The 18,012-nt window shown below is 46.9% G+C and overlaps 1 protein-coding gene across 10 annotated transcripts in view; it reads right to left on the minus strand.

Annotated features, from left to right (window-relative positions):
• ZCWPW2 (zinc finger CW-type and PWWP domain containing 2) overlaps nt 1-18,012 on the minus strand; it is a 178,171-nt gene that overhangs the window by 112,802 nt on the left and 47,357 nt on the right. For all 10 annotated transcript variants that reach the window (XM_045008027.1, XM_045008019.1, XM_045008024.1 and 7 more), the window contains one exon: nt 17,659-17,773. In XM_045008027.1, the coding sequence (XP_044863962.1) occupies nt 17,659-17,773 (115 nt within the window). The remainder of the gene's footprint in view (nt 1-17,658; nt 17,774-18,012) is intronic.

Consider the following 18,012-nt stretch of genomic DNA (forward strand, 5'->3'; position numbering starts at 1 on the left):
ACCATGATCTCCACGACGCAGCGTACCATGCTTTCTGAGAGGTCTGTGCCATTCTGAGGGCTAGTCTACACTTACGAGCCGGGTCGACGCGGTGAGTTCGACTTCTCGGAGTTCGAACTATCGCGTCTAATCTGGACGCGATAGTTCGAACTCCGGAAGCGCCGCGATCGACTTCGGTACTCCACCACTGCAAAAGGCGGTTGCGGAGTTGACCTTGGAGCCGCGGACTTCGATTCCGCGGCGTCTGGACGGGTGAGTAGTTCGAACTAGGGTACTTCGAATTCAGCTACGCCATTCACGTAGCTGAATTTGCGTACCCTAGTTCGACCCCGCTTCTTAGTGTGGACCAGCCCTGAGACTTCATGCCCTCACCACGCTGCCGTTGCCTTCTCGACCGAGTTCTCAACATCTCACTGTGGAAGAGGTGTTCGATAAGGTGCGAGGAGTTGACAACGGCCATAAGTGCAGCGATGATCGCAGCGGGCTCCATGGTTGCAGTGGAGTGCTGTGGCGTCCGCGCTGTCACTTATAGCAGGAAAAGTGCGCGAACTGATTTCCCGCCGGCGGGCGTGACGGTTGAATGATGACAGTTACCCAAAACCACCCTCGACACAATTTCCCCCCCCCCAGCATGCATTGGTGGGAAATCCCAGCATTCCGATGGGCGGCGGGGAGTGCGGGAACTGTGGGATAGCTTCCCACAGTGCACCGCTTCAAAAGTCGACACTTCGCCCGTTACTGTGGACTCACACAGTCGAATTACTGTATTTATTGTGGATACACAACTTCGACTACATTAGGTCGATTCCAGAAATTCAAATTAAGATGAATCGAAATAGTCTTGTAGTGTAGACGTACCCTGAGTAAGTCCAAATGTCAATTTCAAACAAAGGAAATAACATACTTGGGAGAGAGACTGACCTCCAAGGGAATCTTGCCTGATGAATTAAAGAGTCAAGCAAGACTAAAAGATGGGGATCGAAATGAAAATCCAGAGGTGGATAAGGAGCTGGTTAAAGGGGAGACTGCAGAGGGTCGTATTGAAGGGTGAACTGTTGGGTTGGAGGGGGGTTACCAGTGGAGTTCCTCAAGGTTCGGTTTTGGGTCTGATTTTATTTAATCTATTTATCGTTGACCTCGGAACCAAAAGTAGGAGTGGGCTGATAAAGTTTGCGGATGACACGAAGTTGGGAGGTATTGCCAATTCGGAAAAGGATCGGGATATCCTCCAGGGAGATTTGGATGACCTTGTAAACTGGAGTATTAGTAACAGGATGAAATTCAATAGTGAGAAGTGTAAGGTTATGCATTTAGGGATGATTAACAAGAACTTTAGTTATAAACTGGGGACGCACCAGTTGGAAGTAACGGAGGAGGAGAAGGACCTAGGAGTCCTGGTTGATTGTAAGATGACTATGAGTAGGCAATGTGATGTGGCTGTTAAAAAAGCTAATGCGGTCTTGGGATGCATTAGGCGAGGTATTTCTAGTAGAGATAAGGAGGTGCTAGTCCCGTTATATAAGGCGTTGGTGAGACCTCATTTGGAGTATTGTGTGCAGTTTTGGTCTCCCATGTTTAAGAAGGAAGAATTCAAACTGGAACGGGTACAAAGAAGGGCCACTAGAATGATCCGAGGAATGGAAAGCCTGTCGTATGAAAGGAGACTTAAGGAGCTCGGTTTGTTTTCCTTAACCAAAAGAAGGTTGAGAGGAGATATGATTGCACTCTTTAAATATATCAGAGGGATAAATACCAGGGAAGGAGAGGAATTATTTCAGCTCAGTGCTAATGTGGACACGAGGACAAATGGATACAAATTGTCAGTCAGGAAATTTAGGCTTGAAATTAGACGAAGGTTTCTAACCATCAGAGGAGTGCAATTCTGGAACAGCCTACTGAGGGAAACAGTGGGGGCGAAGGACCTCCATGACTTTAAGATTAAGCTGGATAAGTTTATGGAGGAGATGGTATGATAGGATAACGGGCTTAGTCATTAGGTCAATTAAGTGCCACACTGGTAATTAGTACAATGGGTCAATGATAGGATATTGTTAGCCTTTTTCCAGAGGGTATAGCTGGAGAGTCTTGCCCGCATGCTCGGGGTTCAGCTGACCGCCATATTTGGGGTCGGGAAGGAATTTTCCTCCAGGGTAGATTGGCAGTGGCCCTGGAGGTTTTTCGCCTTCCTCCGAAGCATGGGGCAGGGGTTGCTTGCTTAAGGAGTGGGTGGATCGGCTTATGTGGCCTGCATCTTGCAGGAGGTCAGACTAGATGATCATAATGGTCCCTTCTGATCTTGAATTCTATGATTCTATGATCATGCAGATACCTGAAAATAAAAAGGGAATTCAAAAGCTGCTAGGCATGTTGAACTATGTCAGCAAGTTCAGACTTAAATAGTGAGCTTGCACAACTCACTTAAGACACCTCTTCCACAAGGTCACCAAATGGGCATGGATGCCAGAGCATGGAATAAAATTCAGTGATTTAAAGCACGTTCTATTAGCTCCAGTGTGCAATTTTTTGACCCATTAAAAGACATCACTCTCTCCACAAACACTTTGAAAGGAGGGCTGGGAACAGTACTATTACAGTGTCATGGAATGGATTGGTTGCCAGTCTCAAATGCATCTAGGGCTATGACAGCCATAGAGCAGATTTATGCACAATTTGAAAAAGATACACTAGGTCTGGTGTATGGATGTACAAGATTCCATGACTTTCTCTCTGGTGATCACAGAAGCTGATCACAACCACTGATTGCAATACACAAAAAAGGACTTGGAGAAGCACCATCAAGGATACAATGACTACTTCTGAAAATACAGAAATATTATATGATTCTGGAGTTCCAACATGGATACCACTTAGTAATAGCAGGCATACTGTCAAGAACACATGCTCTACCTGACAAATCACAGCCTGATGATCTGGAACAAGCAGGAAACATACATGTGAACATGATAAAAAATGCCATGTGCTGTATCTCCAGGCATGTGGGATGAACTGGAGACAGAAACAGCTAAAGATGAAATGCTGCACGTGGTGATAAAAGTGATAAGGAGGGGAAAAAATCCCACTTGCATGTTCATTATAAAAATGAACGTTTACCTATTTCAGGTGTGTTCTTGAAAGGAACACAGATTGTGGTTCCCACAGTGATGAGAAGGAAAATATTGGAATGAATACATGAAGGGCACCTGGGAATGACTAAATCAAAAAGAAGAGCTAGAGAATTTGTATTCTGGCCACAGATGAATAGTGACATTGAAGAAATGGTGAGCACGTGTGGATCATGTCAGAAGTATTGCAATTCCCAGCAGAAAGAACCAATGATATCACACAAACAATTCACAATTCCTTGGGAAAAAGTTGGAACTGACATGTTCAGCTTAGGAAGGACACAATCACCTGGCTGTAATGGACTATTATACCAGTTTCCAAATAGTCATCACACTTGAAGATACCACAGCATCAACAGTTGTCAGGCACATTAAATCTGTATTTGTATATCATGGAATTCAAAAACTAGTAATAACTGACAATGGCCCACAGTTCAAGAATAGGGACTGCTTGGATTTTGCTAAAATGTATGACATCTAGAGCCCATTCCCCAAGCCAATGGATTAGCTGAACGTGAAGTATGTATAGTAAAGAACATGCTCAAAAAGGCAATGGATGGAAGAGAAGATCCATATTTAGCACTATTCAAATATAGAGCAACACCGCTGCAATGTGGGAAGTCACCTTCTGAACTCCTCTACAGACATATAAATACTCAATGACTAGATATGGGACAAAAACAATAGATAAATAAGGAGTCTCTGATAGTAAAGAAAAGACTGGGAAAGTACAATCAGACAAAATATTACAATAAAAGGAGCAAGACCTCTTCCACAATTTAAATACAAAAGACTCATTGAGAACTTATCATGGGCACTGACCAGTCAGTGCTGCACTGATCATCATAATCAGTGATCACAGATGAAAACAAAAAACCTTACAAAAGAATCATAAACATCTGCTCAAGACACTCAACAACTTGACCAAAACAAATGAAGTGAGAGCAAACATACAAGTTGAAAACATACAACTGATTCTGTTATTTACCATAAACCTAAACAGTCTGTTGCAAACCTTTAGGCAAATCCTTGTCTGTAATACAGATCAGGGAGATTGCTGAAATGCCCTAAGAGACTGATTGAGAAATATTAGTGCTATATTTAAGCAACCAGAAGAGTTGTCACTTCTTGTATTTGTAATAGTTTGATAGTTTAATGTTTTAGTTCTGTTGGGAAATTTTTTAAAAGGGAAAATGTGCTATAGAGTAAGTCCTCCAGGAACTGCGGAGATGCCCCACTTCCTGTACACTCTAGATGCAGTCTTTGGTTTCCTGGAACACACCTTCTGCTAGAGCAGAAACAAAGGAGCCCAGGATAGGGCAGATGAAGTCTGCAGCTACACAGAACAGTAGAGTTTTGTTACCTCATCTCTGTACATAAACTCTTTATGAAGAAACAGGAATTATCTTGAAACCAGTCTGCTCATGAGTAAGATACAACAGCATCCAGACCATGAGTCTTAACATCCACGTCTGGTCTGGATGCAGGACTAGTCCCTTCGACTGAGTGATCACATCTGTGTGTATTGGAAGTGTGCTTGAGGGCTGTGTTAACAGGTTCATGAGGTCAGAATACCAGAATTGTCTGGGCCATGCATTGGCTGTCATTATTAGGGCTGTGTCCTGCATAATCTTCCTGAGGATTCTCTTTATCAAGGAAATTGCAGGGTAAGCATACATAAGCCCTCGTAGCAGGAACTCAGCTGATTTTGGTCGCAGTTGCCTGGCAACCCAGTGAGATCAGCTGGGCCCCATAAATCTTCACTAAGTGACTGTGCTCCCTGATTGGACAGAAGAGCCAGCAGATCATCATTTAAGCCTTGTAGCAACAACAACACAGCATCTGCTCAATGAGTTCTACACCTGCAGCCGTGCCAGATCCGCTTCCTGTGCTGGTCCTTGCTTCAAGACTGTGCCTGTTCCCACTCCAGCCCTAGCCTCTACCTTCTTCTGAACCCACTGGCTCCAACCTCTGGCTTGTCTCCTGACCACAACTTCAGTTCTGTTCTGTCTCCTGTGCCGACCACTAGCTTGCACTGCCTATACCCCATATGTGACACCAAGTGATCTTGAGATCAGAAAAGCATTCAACAGAGAGCTGGGATTCACTCTTCTTCATGGTGGAGAAGTGGGACTTCCTCAGTGACAAATGGGCTCTGGAACCCAGCATGGACCATCAGCTTTCTGCAGCACTCAGAGATGATAGTGTCTGTTCAAGCAGTCTTCTCACCTTTGGGACTTAAGAAGCCTTCATGGATCTCTCAAGGAGTAAGAGCTTTAGGTAAAACTCTCTGGATAATTGGGTCCTTTTTTAAAAGGAGCAGCATGCACAGCTCTTGCATAGTGTATGTGCAATGGGTCCATCATTGATGGACGTGTAGACCCTGCTGCTGCACACTAAAAATTCCCTAGTGCTTTAATCTAATCCTGCTTAATCTAGTCTAGATTAGGACTAGATTATAGAGCACAGTAGCAGGGTCCACATGGACACCTATATGTGCAGCAGGTTAGTGTATGGTAGATTTACATCCCCACTTGCTGTGAACTAAATGTCTGTGTAGACAAGCCCACAGAGATAGGAGGCTGAAAATGGAATGAGAATTTTAAGACTTCTGCAACAAAAACTATGTATTCCTTCTTCAGAAACAGTCAAAATCTACTGTGTAACTAGCTAGAGAAAACCAGTTGCAGGACTCTCTCACAGGAGAGGATTGTCAGTTTATCTTGTAATGTCCCTGGCAGTCCTTGCCAAGTCAACAGCATATAGTTGCAAAATGTTCATATGGAAAAATCTGAAAGATTGGAAAATCCTGCTTCAGAGCTTTCTTCATTCTACCGTCCTTAGAAGGATCATTGACAGTCTCTATTAGAAGTCTTTGTCCCACTGGGCCAGGAAAGATATGGGTCTAAAACACAAATTATGGCAGGCCTAATGCTTGTTATGTCAAAACTTATTCTCAGTGGGGCAACGTTATTATGGAACTGAGCCTCCAGTCTCTTTCCACTAGAGTTTTACAAAGAACCAATAGTTTTTCTTCGAGTGATTGTTCACATCAATTCCAATTAGGTGTGTGCGCACCACGTGCCTGGTCCTCAAACATTTTCCCTTAGCAGCTCCCATTGGGTCAGCCAAGGAGCCCTGTAAGCTGGCGCGTCGGGGCTCAACCCTCCTGCTGGGCCGGAGGGGAGCCACACCGACTCGCTCCTTGTCCCCTCTACGTGGGAAGTCCAGACCCTCTGGAGCAGGGGGGGGCTGGATAACAGCAATCAGTCTCAATATGAGTCCAGTCCCTCTGGAACCGGGGGGCTGGATAACGGCAATCAGTCTCAATATAAGTCCAGTCCCTCTGGAGCAGGGGGGCTGGATAACAGCAATCAGTCTCGATGTAGGTCCAGGTCCAGACCCTCAGGCAGGGGCCGCACGAGGCACACGGTCACTAAGTATACGCCCCGGCCCTCAGTTAGGGCTGGCAGCCGGACAGCAGTCCTTGGGCGCAGACCCTTATAGCAGGAGCCGGGCACCCGCACAGTCAGGATAAGCCCAGGCCTCTGGAGCGGGGGCTGGGCAACAGCAAAGTCAATATAGGCTCAGGCCTCTGGAGCAGGGGCTGAGCAACAGCAAAGTCAATATAAGCTCAGGCCTCTGGAGCAGGGGCTGAGCAACAGCAAAGTCAGTATAGGCTCAGGCCTCTGGGGCAGGGGCTGAGCAACAGCAAAGTCAGTATAGGCTCAGGCCTCTGGGGCAGGGGCTGAGCAACAGCAAAGTCAGTATAGGCTCAGGCCTCTGGAGCAGGGGCTGAGCAACAGCAAAGTCAATATAAGCTCAGGCCTCTGGAGCAGGGGCTGAGCAACAGCAAAGTCAATATAGGCTTAGGCCTCTGGAGCAGGGGCTGAGCAACAGCAAAGTCAATTGCAGGCTTCCGTGCCTGAGCGCTGAGGTGAGGGGGAAACTGCCACCCGCGAGTGGGGTGGCAGGGGGAACACAGGCCCACCCACTCCACTGTGTTCCAGCCCGGGGCCCTATTAGCGGCTCTCACGGCCGCTGGTCAGTGGGGTCCTGACCGCAACACACTGACATGGGGACCTCAGTGTCCGTAGCCTGACAGGGGTCGGCTATCCCCGGGCTACACTCCATATCCCCCTCGGGGCCTACCTGCACACTTGTACCAGGTTCGGGCCAGTCAAAGGTCCTCGGCTCCTCCGGGTCCGGGCTTGGGGGGAGGTCGGGTAGTGCCTCCGGAAAGTCCGGCCAGGCCTGCTCCGGCGGTTCCTCCGGGAAGCAGGGCCGGGGAAGCCCCGGCGGCTCCTCTTCGGGGGGGGGCGCAGGGGCGGTCCGGCGGGTGGTCCCAGTACCTGTCACGGGGCGGCTCTGGCGGCTCCTCCTCCTCGTAGTGGGCGCGGGGAAGCGGAGGCCAGTCTGGGCAGCTGCCTTGGTTCCTAGAAGGCTCCCGGGCAGGAGCTCCCGCCGGCACGTCTGCTCCCGGCGGCTGCTGGCTCCTGACTGAGCTCTGGCATCTTCCTTTTATACTTCCTGTCCCGCCCCTTGACTTCCGGGGGGCGGGGACAGGAAGTGGTGTCTCAGCCCACTTGGGCGTCTGGCAAGGAGCTCCCTCTGCTGGACCGGAGGGGAACCACACCGACTCGCTACAAGCCCCATGGAGTGGCTCCCTCAAGGCACTCAATATATGACCCTGCTGACCTGACCCCCGTTTGGTTTCTTCTTACCATCTGTGGTGGCACTGGAACTGTGTTAGCTTGCTCACCTGCAAGTCTTCCCTTAGCCATTCTTAGTTTTCTTTTTTGAAATATTTCTTTATTTTCTTGTTAGTAGTATAGTCGGTGAGTAGATCATTCCCTTTACCCCGCCTTAGGCTCTGGTGCATGCCTCAAGCCCAAGGATTTAAATCTTACAGTCTATTCAAGAAGACTATGCCAAACAGTGACCCTCATGACTCGTGCTTGAGGTGTCTCGGGGAAGCACACCAGTCTGCATGTTGCAAGATCTGCAAGGCTTTGAAGCCTAGGACTAGGAAGGAACGCGACTTCTGTTTGAAACAACTACTGATGGAAGCCACACTCCATCCTGCGGCACCCGACCGTCAAGTCCCGGGCTCGAGCTCGGTGTGCAGCACCCCAGTGTCAGTTCACAAACCGGTACCGAGGAAGGACTCTGGTGCTAGAGATCCTTGGTACTGAAGATCCCTGGCACCGCAGCACAGTATGGCGCCCCGGGACTGGTCAACATCTCCAGTGTCCCTTAACTGCCACAAGAAGGCTGACAGAGGGAGCTCTCCTCAGAAAGCGAGACCATCGGGGAGACCTTGCTGCCCCAGAGGAAGGACTTAACTTCCAAATAGCAAGACCCCATGCGGTCGACTCCGGCGACCCAGTCGGCACCATTGAGTCCAGCACCCAGTGACTCTCTGGCAGGGCTTGAATTGATGGAGGAGTTCGAAGCTCCCTCCACCCCAGATACTTTTGAGGTTGCAAGGGACCTGGTAGAAAAGACTCTCTCTCAGCCCCCTGCTGTTAGAGACAAGCCCCTGGCACCACCTACCTGGGTGCCATCTAGAGGCAAACCGGCACTGATGAGGCCATCTTCCTCTCCAGACCGATACCATTCATGGAACCATTCCCGGTCTTCTTCACCCCTGACACTGGCCACAGCACATGACAGCAAGACCCAGGGAGCGTGTTGCTCGGAATCTCCAGCACCGGGGAATTGACACCAGTCACAATCACCCTCTATTGTCTGACACCATGATATGGCACCGGAACATAGGAGCCATTCCCCAGCACCGGACTTGCAGCACTGGTTTCAGTCTCAGGAAAGCCAACACCATTCGTCTATACAGTTGTTGCAGCACCAATCTCTGACTTCCTCCTCGCAGCACCGAACACTGGCACAGGGATCCTCAGCACTGCCGTGGTCATTGCCCTCAGGATCCTCGGACTCTGAGGACAGCTCCTACTACTCACAGCATAGTAGGTACAGGTCAGACAAGTGTGGGAGATACACTTCTTCGTCCTGGCAACCTCAATGGCCACCCGCTGCACAATGGCCCTTCTGGACCCCCTGGGCTTACCATCAGCCCCAGGGTACCCCTTCCAGGGTTTCTAGGTCCATTATATCGGGGCATCACCGGGCACAGTCACCAGTGGACAGAACCGCCCCTTGTACCACAGAGGTGGCTCTTTCCAGACTACCCCCGCATACTACAGAGGGCACATTGGAACCAGCCCCAGATCCACCCTCATCCAGGGTCCCGTCAGCCCACGCTGAGCCACTTGGCACCAACGCATCCTAGGACCAATCTGAGCATGTGGTGGGCCATGATGACCCTGTGTCTCCACTGGCCTCTTCTTCGTCTTTGACTAATGAGGAAGTGGCAGGGGCCTCAACTTCAGGTCCTCTGCCTATCAACCACAGGGGCCCCCAGGACATATTCTGCCAAATAGCCTGTAATATGGGCCTACAGATGGAGGAAGTCATTGAGCCAGAGGACCTGGTGGTGGACATTCTTATGCCGGAGGCCCCTTCCAGAGTGGCGTTACCAGTAATTAAGACTATTGGCAACAATTATAGTGCTTTGTGGAAGACTCCAGCCTCCATTCCACCGACCACCAGGGGTGTGGAAAGAAAATACTTTGTTCCCTCTAATGGCTATGAATTTTTGTTCTCCCACCCTTGCTCCCTGGTGGTCTCTGCAGTGAATGAGAAGGAGCATCAGGGTCAACAAGTACCAGCTCCTAAGGCCAAAGAGGCCAAACAGATGGACCTCTTTGGCAGGAAAATTTATGCCACAGGGGGTCTACAGCTGAGGATAGCTAACCAGCAAGCTATCCTCAGTAGATATAATTTTAACTCATGGGACTCGTTGTCAAAATATAAGGAGTTATTTCCCACTGACTCAAAGACTGAGTTCTCATCTCTAGTTGAGGAGGGGAAGGCAGTTGCCAGAACATCCCTGCAGGCCCCACTCAACTTGGCTGACTCTGCGATACATACCATTGCCTCGGGGATGGTCATGAGGAGAACAGCTTGGCTCCAAGCATCTGGGCTTCCCCCGGATGTTCAGCAGACCCTGAAGCACCTTCCCTTTGAGGGTGCAGGGCTGTTTTCTGGCTGCCTTCACAGCCTTAAGGACTCCAGGGCAACCATGAACTCTCTGGGGATGCACACACCTGCCTCACCCAGAGAAAGCCCTTCAAGCCTCAGCCAGTGCAACAGCAGAGGCAATACCAACCCAGCCCTAGGCAGGATACTTATCACCGGAGGGGCAGGAATTCATGACGTAGGCCTTCCAACCCTCCCTCAGGCCGAGGGCAGGGCCCAACCAAGCCATCGTTGGGACCAAGCAAGGGTTTTGAAGGGACGCCTGAGGATGGCGTACCAGCCACCACTATGGATCCTTCCCCACGTTTTTTGAACCGTCTCTCCCACTTCTACCATGCATGGTCCCATATAACATCGGACAGCTGGGTTCTTCGCACAGTAGAAGTGGGATATTCTCTCCAATTCTGCTCCTCCCCCCTCTTCAGGGACCCCCTCATGATCAACTCCTTATCCAGGAGGTGGAGGCGCTCCTTGCCATGGGAGCGGTGGAGGAGGTTCCTCAGGAGCTAAGAGGCAAGTGATTCTACTCCTGTTATTTCCTAATCTCCAAGGCAAAGGGGGGGGGGTCTCAGACCCATCTTAGACCTGCAAAGACTCAGTCAGTTCAAGGTAAAGTTAAAGTTCTGCATGGTCTCCCTGAGCACAATTATCCCTTCTCTGGATCCGCGGGACTGGTATGCTGCCCTTGAAATGAAAGTCACATACTTCCACATAGCCATCTGGCCATCCCACAGACACTTCCTGAGGTTCATTGTCAACCACAGACATCATCAGTTCACAGTGCCCCCATTCGGATTATCAACAGCTCCCTGGGTGTTCACCAAGTATACGTCAGTCATCACAGCCTTTCTCTGAAAGAGACAGGTGCAGGTGTACCCCTACTTAGATGATTGGCTCCTGCAAGGCACTCCAGGGAGCAGGTGGAGTCCCCTTCAATGTATACCCCAACTTCAGTGTATACCCCAAATTAAGAAACACAGTAAAAGAACTAAAAAAGAGCCACTGTGGCTTAACAACCATGTAAAAGAAGCAGTGAGAGATAAAAAGACTTCCTTTAAAAAGTGGAAGTCAAATCCTAGTGAGGCAAATAGGAGCATAAACACTGCCAAATTAAGTGCAAGAGTGTAATAAGAAAAACCAAAGAGGAGTTTGAAGAACGGCTAGCCAAAAACTCCAAAGATAATTACAAAATGTTTTTAAGTACATCAGAAGCAGGAAGCCTGCTAAACAACCAGTGGGGCCCCTTGACGATCGAAATACAAAAGGAGCGCTTAAAGACAATAAAGTCATTGCGGAGAAACTAAATGGATTCTTTGCTTCAGTCTTCTTGGCTGAGGATGTTAGGGAGATTCCCAAACCTGAGCTGGCTTTTGTAGGTGACAAATCTGAGGAACTGTCACAGATTGAAGTGTCACTAGAGGAGGTTTTGGAATTAATTGATAAACTCAACATTAACAAGTCACCGGGACCCGATGGCATTCACCCAAGAGTTCTGAAAGAACTCAAATGTGAAGTTGCGGAACTATTAACTAAGGTTTGTAACCTATCCTTTAAATCGGCTTCGGTACCCAATGACTGGAAGTTAGCTAATGTAACGCCAATATTTTAAAAATGGCTCTAGAGGTGATCCCAGCAATTACAGACCGGTAAGTCTAACGTCGGTACCGGGCAAATTAGTCAAAACAATAGTTAAGAATAAAATTGTCAGACACAGAGAAAAACAAACTGTTGAGCAATAGTCAACATGGTTTCTGTAAAGGGAAATCGTGTCTTACTAATCTATTAGAATTCTTTGAAGGGATCAACAAACATGTGGACAAGGGGGATCCAGTGGACATAGTGTACTTAGATTTCCAGAAAGCCTTTGACAAGGTTCCTAACCAAAGGCTCTTACATAACTTAAGCTGTCATGGGATAAAAGGGAAGGTCCTTTCATGGATTGAGAACTGGTTAAAAGACAGGGAACAAAGGGTAGGAATTAATGGTAAATTCTCAGAATGGAGAGAGATAACTAGTGGTGTTCCCCAAGGGTCAGTCCTAGGACCAATCCTATTCAATTTATTCATAAATGATCTGGAGAAAGGGGTAAACAGTAAGGTGGCAAAGTTTGCAGATGATACTAAACTACTCAAGATAGTTAAGACCAAAGCAGATTGTGAAGAACTTCAAAAAGATCTCACAAAACTAAGTGATTGGGCAACAAAATGGCAAATGAAATGTAATGTGGATAAATGTAAAGTAATGCACATTGGAAAAAATAACCCCAACTATACATACAATATGATGGGGGCTAATTTAGCTACGAGTCAGGAAAAAGATCTTGGAGTCATCGTGGATAGTTCTCTGAAGATGTAAACGCAGTGTGCAGAGGCGATCAAAAAAGCAAACAGGATGTTAGGAATCACTAAAAAGGGGATAGAGAATAAGACTGAGTGATGTTGAGAAAGTGGATAAGGAAAAAAGTTATTTACTTATTCCCATAATACATGAACTTGGGGTCACCAAATGAAATTAATAGGCAGCAGGTTTAAAACAAATAAAAGGAAGTTCTTCTTCACGCAGCGCACAGTCAACTTGTGGAACTCCTTACCTGAGGAGGTTGTGAAGGCTAGGACTATAACAGTGTTTAAAAGAGAACTGGATAAATTCATGGTGGTTAAGTCCATAAATGGCTATTAGCCAGAATGGGTAAGAATGGTGTCCCTAGCCTCTGTTCGTCAGAGGATGGAGATGGATGGCAGGAGAGAGATCACTTGATCATTGCCTGTTAGGTTCACTCCCTCTGGGGCACCTGGCATTGGCCACTGTCGGTAGACAGATACTGGGCTAGATGGACCTTTGGTCTGACCCAGTACGGCTGTTCTTATGTTCCTGTCCGGTTAGTCAGAGAGACCTTTCACAGGTTGGGTCTCCTCCTCATTGTAGACAAATCAACTCTGTCACCCACCCAATTAACAGAATTCATTGGGGTGGTGCTGGACTTGGTTCAGGCAAAAGCCACCCTGCCACAACCCAGATTCCAAACAAACACTGTCACACATCATTCAGACACTCAGACAATACCCCTCAACCACCATGAGGACATGCCTCAGCCTCTTGGGACACATGGCAGCACGCACCTATGTGGTGCAGCACACCAGGATGAGACTCAGACCATTCCAGGCATGGCTCGCTAAGGCTTATCACCCGGGTCGGGACAGTCTAGACTTGGTAGTAACAGTACCGCCATGAGTCCTTGGCACCCTAGGATGGTGGTTGGACACTCGCATGATCTGCGAAGGAGTCCCATTCAACACCCCTCAACCATCCATGACCTTCATAAGGGACGCGTCAGACCTCGGTTGGGGGGCACACCTAGGACACTTACAGACTCAAGGCATGTGGTTGCAGTCTGAGATCCTGCTCCACATTAACATAAAGGAACTCAGAGTGGTAAGACTAGCCTGCCAACCCTTCCATACAGTATTGCAAGGTCACTGCATGGAGGTGCTGACCAACAACACCACCGCTGTGTTCTACATAAACAAGCAGGGCGGAGCCCGCTCCTCCCCTCTCTGTCAGGAGGCTCTCCACCTGTGGGAGTTTTGTGTAGCCCACTCCATTCACCTGGAGGCATCCTATCTTCCAGGAGCACGCAAACCACCTCAGCAGATCGTTCCACAGTCATGAGTAGTCTATCCGGATGGACATCATCCACTCCATCTTCTAGATGTGGGGATTTCCCCAGGTGGACCTATTCGCCATAAGGCTCCTTCCAAGCACACAGCCCAAGATCAATCTCGGATGTGTTCATGATGCAATGGAGGAACCACCTACTGTATGCCTTCCCTCCGATACCACTCGTCCACAAAGTTCTCCTCAAGATCCGCAGGCACAAATCAGAGATAATTCTGCTCGCTCTGGCGTGGCCACGCCAACGTTGGTACACCACACTTCTGGAGCTGTCAGTCAGCACCCGCATTACGCTGCCGCTCCTTCCTGATCTGATTACGCAGGACCACGGCTGCCTGCTTCACCCAGACCTCCAGTCCCTGCACCTCACGGCCTGAAAGCTTCATGGTTAAACGCAAGGGAGCTCCAGTGCACGGAATTGGTGAGGGAGGTGCTCCTTGGTAGCAGGAAACCTTCCACCAGAGCCACCTACCTGGCCAAATGGAAACATTTTTTGTGCTGGTGTAATCTCAGTCAAGTATCTCCACTCCAGGCATCTATACCATTCATCCTAGACTACTTCCTACACCTGAAGTGGCAAGGCCTGGCTGGATCATCTGTCAAGGTGCACCTCTCAGCCATCTCAGCTTTCCACCCCGGAGAGTTGGGGCGTTCAGTCTTTGCCAATCCTATGGTGGGCCATTTCCTTAAGGGCCTGGAACACTTACATCCTCCGTCAGGCCTATCGATACCGACTTGAGACCTCAATCTGGTCCTAGCTAGGCTTATGGGAGCCCCATTCCAACCACTCGCCACATGTTCCCTTCTGTATCTCTTGTGGAAGGTAGCCTTTCTGGTTGCAATCAGATTGGCCAGGAGGGTATCGGAGCTAAAAGCATTAACCTCTGACCCCCCCACACACACACTCTTCCACAAAGACAAGGTACAACTCAGGTCGCACCCAGCTTTTCTCTCCAAGGTGGTATCCCAATTCCACCTCAGCCAGGACATTTTTCTACTCGTTTTCTATCCCAAGCCACACACCAGAGCACAGGAGTAGAAGTTCCACTCATTAGATGTGTGGAGGGCATTACAGTTCTACACTGAGTGCACAAAGCCTTTCAGAAAGTCAAACCAGCGGTTTGTAGTGGAGGCAGACCAGATGAAGGGACTTCCGGTCTCCTCACAGCACATCTCTTCCTGGATTACGGACTGTATCTGTGCCTGCTATGACATCACCAAGATCACAGCCCTAGCTATAACAGCCCACTCAACAAGAGGTCAGGCCTCTTCCACTGCTTTCCTAGCCGTGGTGCTCATCCAAGAGATCTGCAGAGCAGCTACCTGGTCCTTGGTACATACCTTTGTCACCCACTATGCCATCACACAGCAGGCTAGAGATGATGCAGCTCTTGGTAGAGCAGTGCTCCAGTCAGTGATTCCTTAACTCCGATCCCACCCCCGTGGGAGAGCTTGGGAGTCACCTAATTGGAATCGACATGAACAATTACTCGAAGAAGAAAAGATGATTACTCACCACCTTGTAACTGTTGTTCTTCAGGAGGTGTTGTTCACGTCCATTCCAATACCCACCCTCCTTCTCTTCTGTCGGGGTAGCCGGTAAGAAGGAACCGAACGGGGCTTGAGTTGGCAGGGTCATATATTGAGCACCATGAGGGAGCCACTCCAGGGGGCTCCTAGGCTGACCCGATGGTAGCTACTAAGGGAAAAAGTTTCTGATGACCACGCACACAGTGCACACACACCTAATTGGAATGGATGTGAACAATACCTCTTGAAGAACAACAGTTACAAGAAGGTGAGTAACCGTCTTTTATCTTCATATACTTACTAAGCACTATTGCTTAGATTTGGCTTTTAAACAGGAGCAGTTTAAAATTTACTAGTATTACAGAACCTTTTCCTGGTCTAGAGGGTACACAAGCTCTCCCTTCCCATAAAGTGATTTAATTTGGCTAAGTTGAGTCCCAAAGGAGAAAAGATACTCAGGGAGTATTTGGAAAAGGCTGTTTGTGCAAAACCCAGCTAAAGTGTTACCTGTGAGGTTCTGAGATGTTAACATTTTAGTAATGGAAGAAAAGTTCCCATGGCAAAATAAATGGCACTACAGCTAACTTTCGGGTAAATGAGTTAGTGCCAGACTGGAGAGATGCTGTGGCATTTAACATTACACAAACTGAAATTCTGCATTTTGAGTAAAAAAAGCCAAATACCAAATACATATAAAGAATGTTTAGAACAGTGCTTGACTGTGCCTAGCTTTGTGCAGGTATACAGGGGGATGAAGATAGAATACAAGGATCCTTCATTTACTAGTGTCCCCGGTCTGAGGGTGAATACAAGGACTGTTCTAAGATCAAAATGCTGCTAATAGTGCTAGTTTCCCAGAGTGGATGGGAAGAATCCAGGTCCTCCAATGTTTTATACACTCTGCTAGTCCTGTTCAGGCAGAGTGAGCATCTTGTCAAACAGTACTGCAGTAATTGCACTCTAGGAGGCACTGTATACACCTGAAAAACAATATTACCTGAGGTTCCCACTGGGGTGGTAAATCTCCTCATAGCTGTCTAGCGTGGGTTGGGGCTTAGAACTACATTTGGATAACCTCAAAGTATGCTGTCAATTTGTAAAACAACACGTGTTTACATCATAATTTTAAGTCTGATGAGCTCCTAGAGGATTAAATAATGCAGGATACACAATATGGAAATGCAACTATAATGCACAAGACTCCTATTTTTGATGAACATGCCTCACTACTCTTAGCTATCAGCTACATGTATCCTTAGCATGTTATCTTTTTATTAATAATATTGTACTAATTAGTTTAATTGTGATGGTTAATGTTATTTCTCTGGATTTATAGAAAAATTAAAAGTAGCACTCATCCAGAGCACTAGGCACACCGACTCACATTACAAGAACAAAAAACACTAAATAGCTGACTCCCCCAGCTCTGAAAGTCAACAGAACTTTACTGCTTACAGAACAATAAAAAATTAAAGCTAACTTAAATGTTAACTGTGAAGGTGTTTGTCTGCAATATTCCAAAAGAAGAAAAGAGCATATGGTTGTTTTCATGTAATTTAACACTATACTTTAAACAAAAGTTTAGATCAATTATCTAAGACAAAAGCAAGCCAAAAAGATAATTTTAAAATATTGTCTTTCTCAGAATGGTGCTAAAATGATTTCCACAGTTTCCCTAGCCAGATTAGCACTCACTGTGCTATCAATCTCTTCACAAACTATAGAGTATAGTGCTATAGACTACAGACTGGTCCTGGAAAAAAAAATATTAACCATATACTTCCTTTTGTGCTTTTTTTGCCTTTTATGGTTTATGCTTAGATAAAACAGGCTAGTTTTTAAATTTCAGGCTTGTCATAAATTTAGCCTTATGAATGACAAGGTCCTTTTAAACCAACCAATTAAAAAAAATATCTTAGACAAGAGTAATTGCACATCACTTTCTCACTAGCCATGCAAAGTAATTTATTTTAATAATACTCAATTATAAATTATTTGTGAACCAACATCTCCTTTCAATACAAGGGCATCCGTGAAGGAAATCCATTGGGAGTGAGACATATATTATACAACACACACACACACACACTACATTTTCCCTATTGTAATAATAGCATGTTTTTAAAAAGAAAATCTTCCAACATTATGACTGGGAAAAAACCCTCTGCATATGACTATAACTTTATTTATAAACAGTGCTGAAAAATATGCATTATACCATTTTCTGATAGCTGGCACATTTCAAGTCTTTGCAGAGCAGAAAATATACGTAATTTGTTTGCTTCTTCCAATGCACTTTTATACCATTTCTTTTTTCTCTTGCATTGTTCTGGCTATGGAAATAAAGAGAAACTTTTACTAAATATCTTATCGTTACTCCATTTTTCTACACTTTGCATGAGTCAAAAAAACAAACAAAAATATAGTACTTCAAAAATATTAAATAATGACTAAAAAAGAATTCTAGACAGCAAAGCATTTGGATAAACTCAGAGAGGTCTAATTCAAGATAAATGCTCCTGTATCTATTTCTTGTAAACTACTCTGGGTGCAAAGGATAGAAATTTTCTAG

Source organism: Mauremys mutica, chromosome 2 (assembly GCF_020497125.1).
Source record: "Mauremys mutica isolate MM-2020 ecotype Southern chromosome 2, ASM2049712v1, whole genome shotgun sequence".
Taxonomy (NCBI): domain Eukaryota; kingdom Metazoa; phylum Chordata; order Testudines; family Geoemydidae; genus Mauremys; species Mauremys mutica.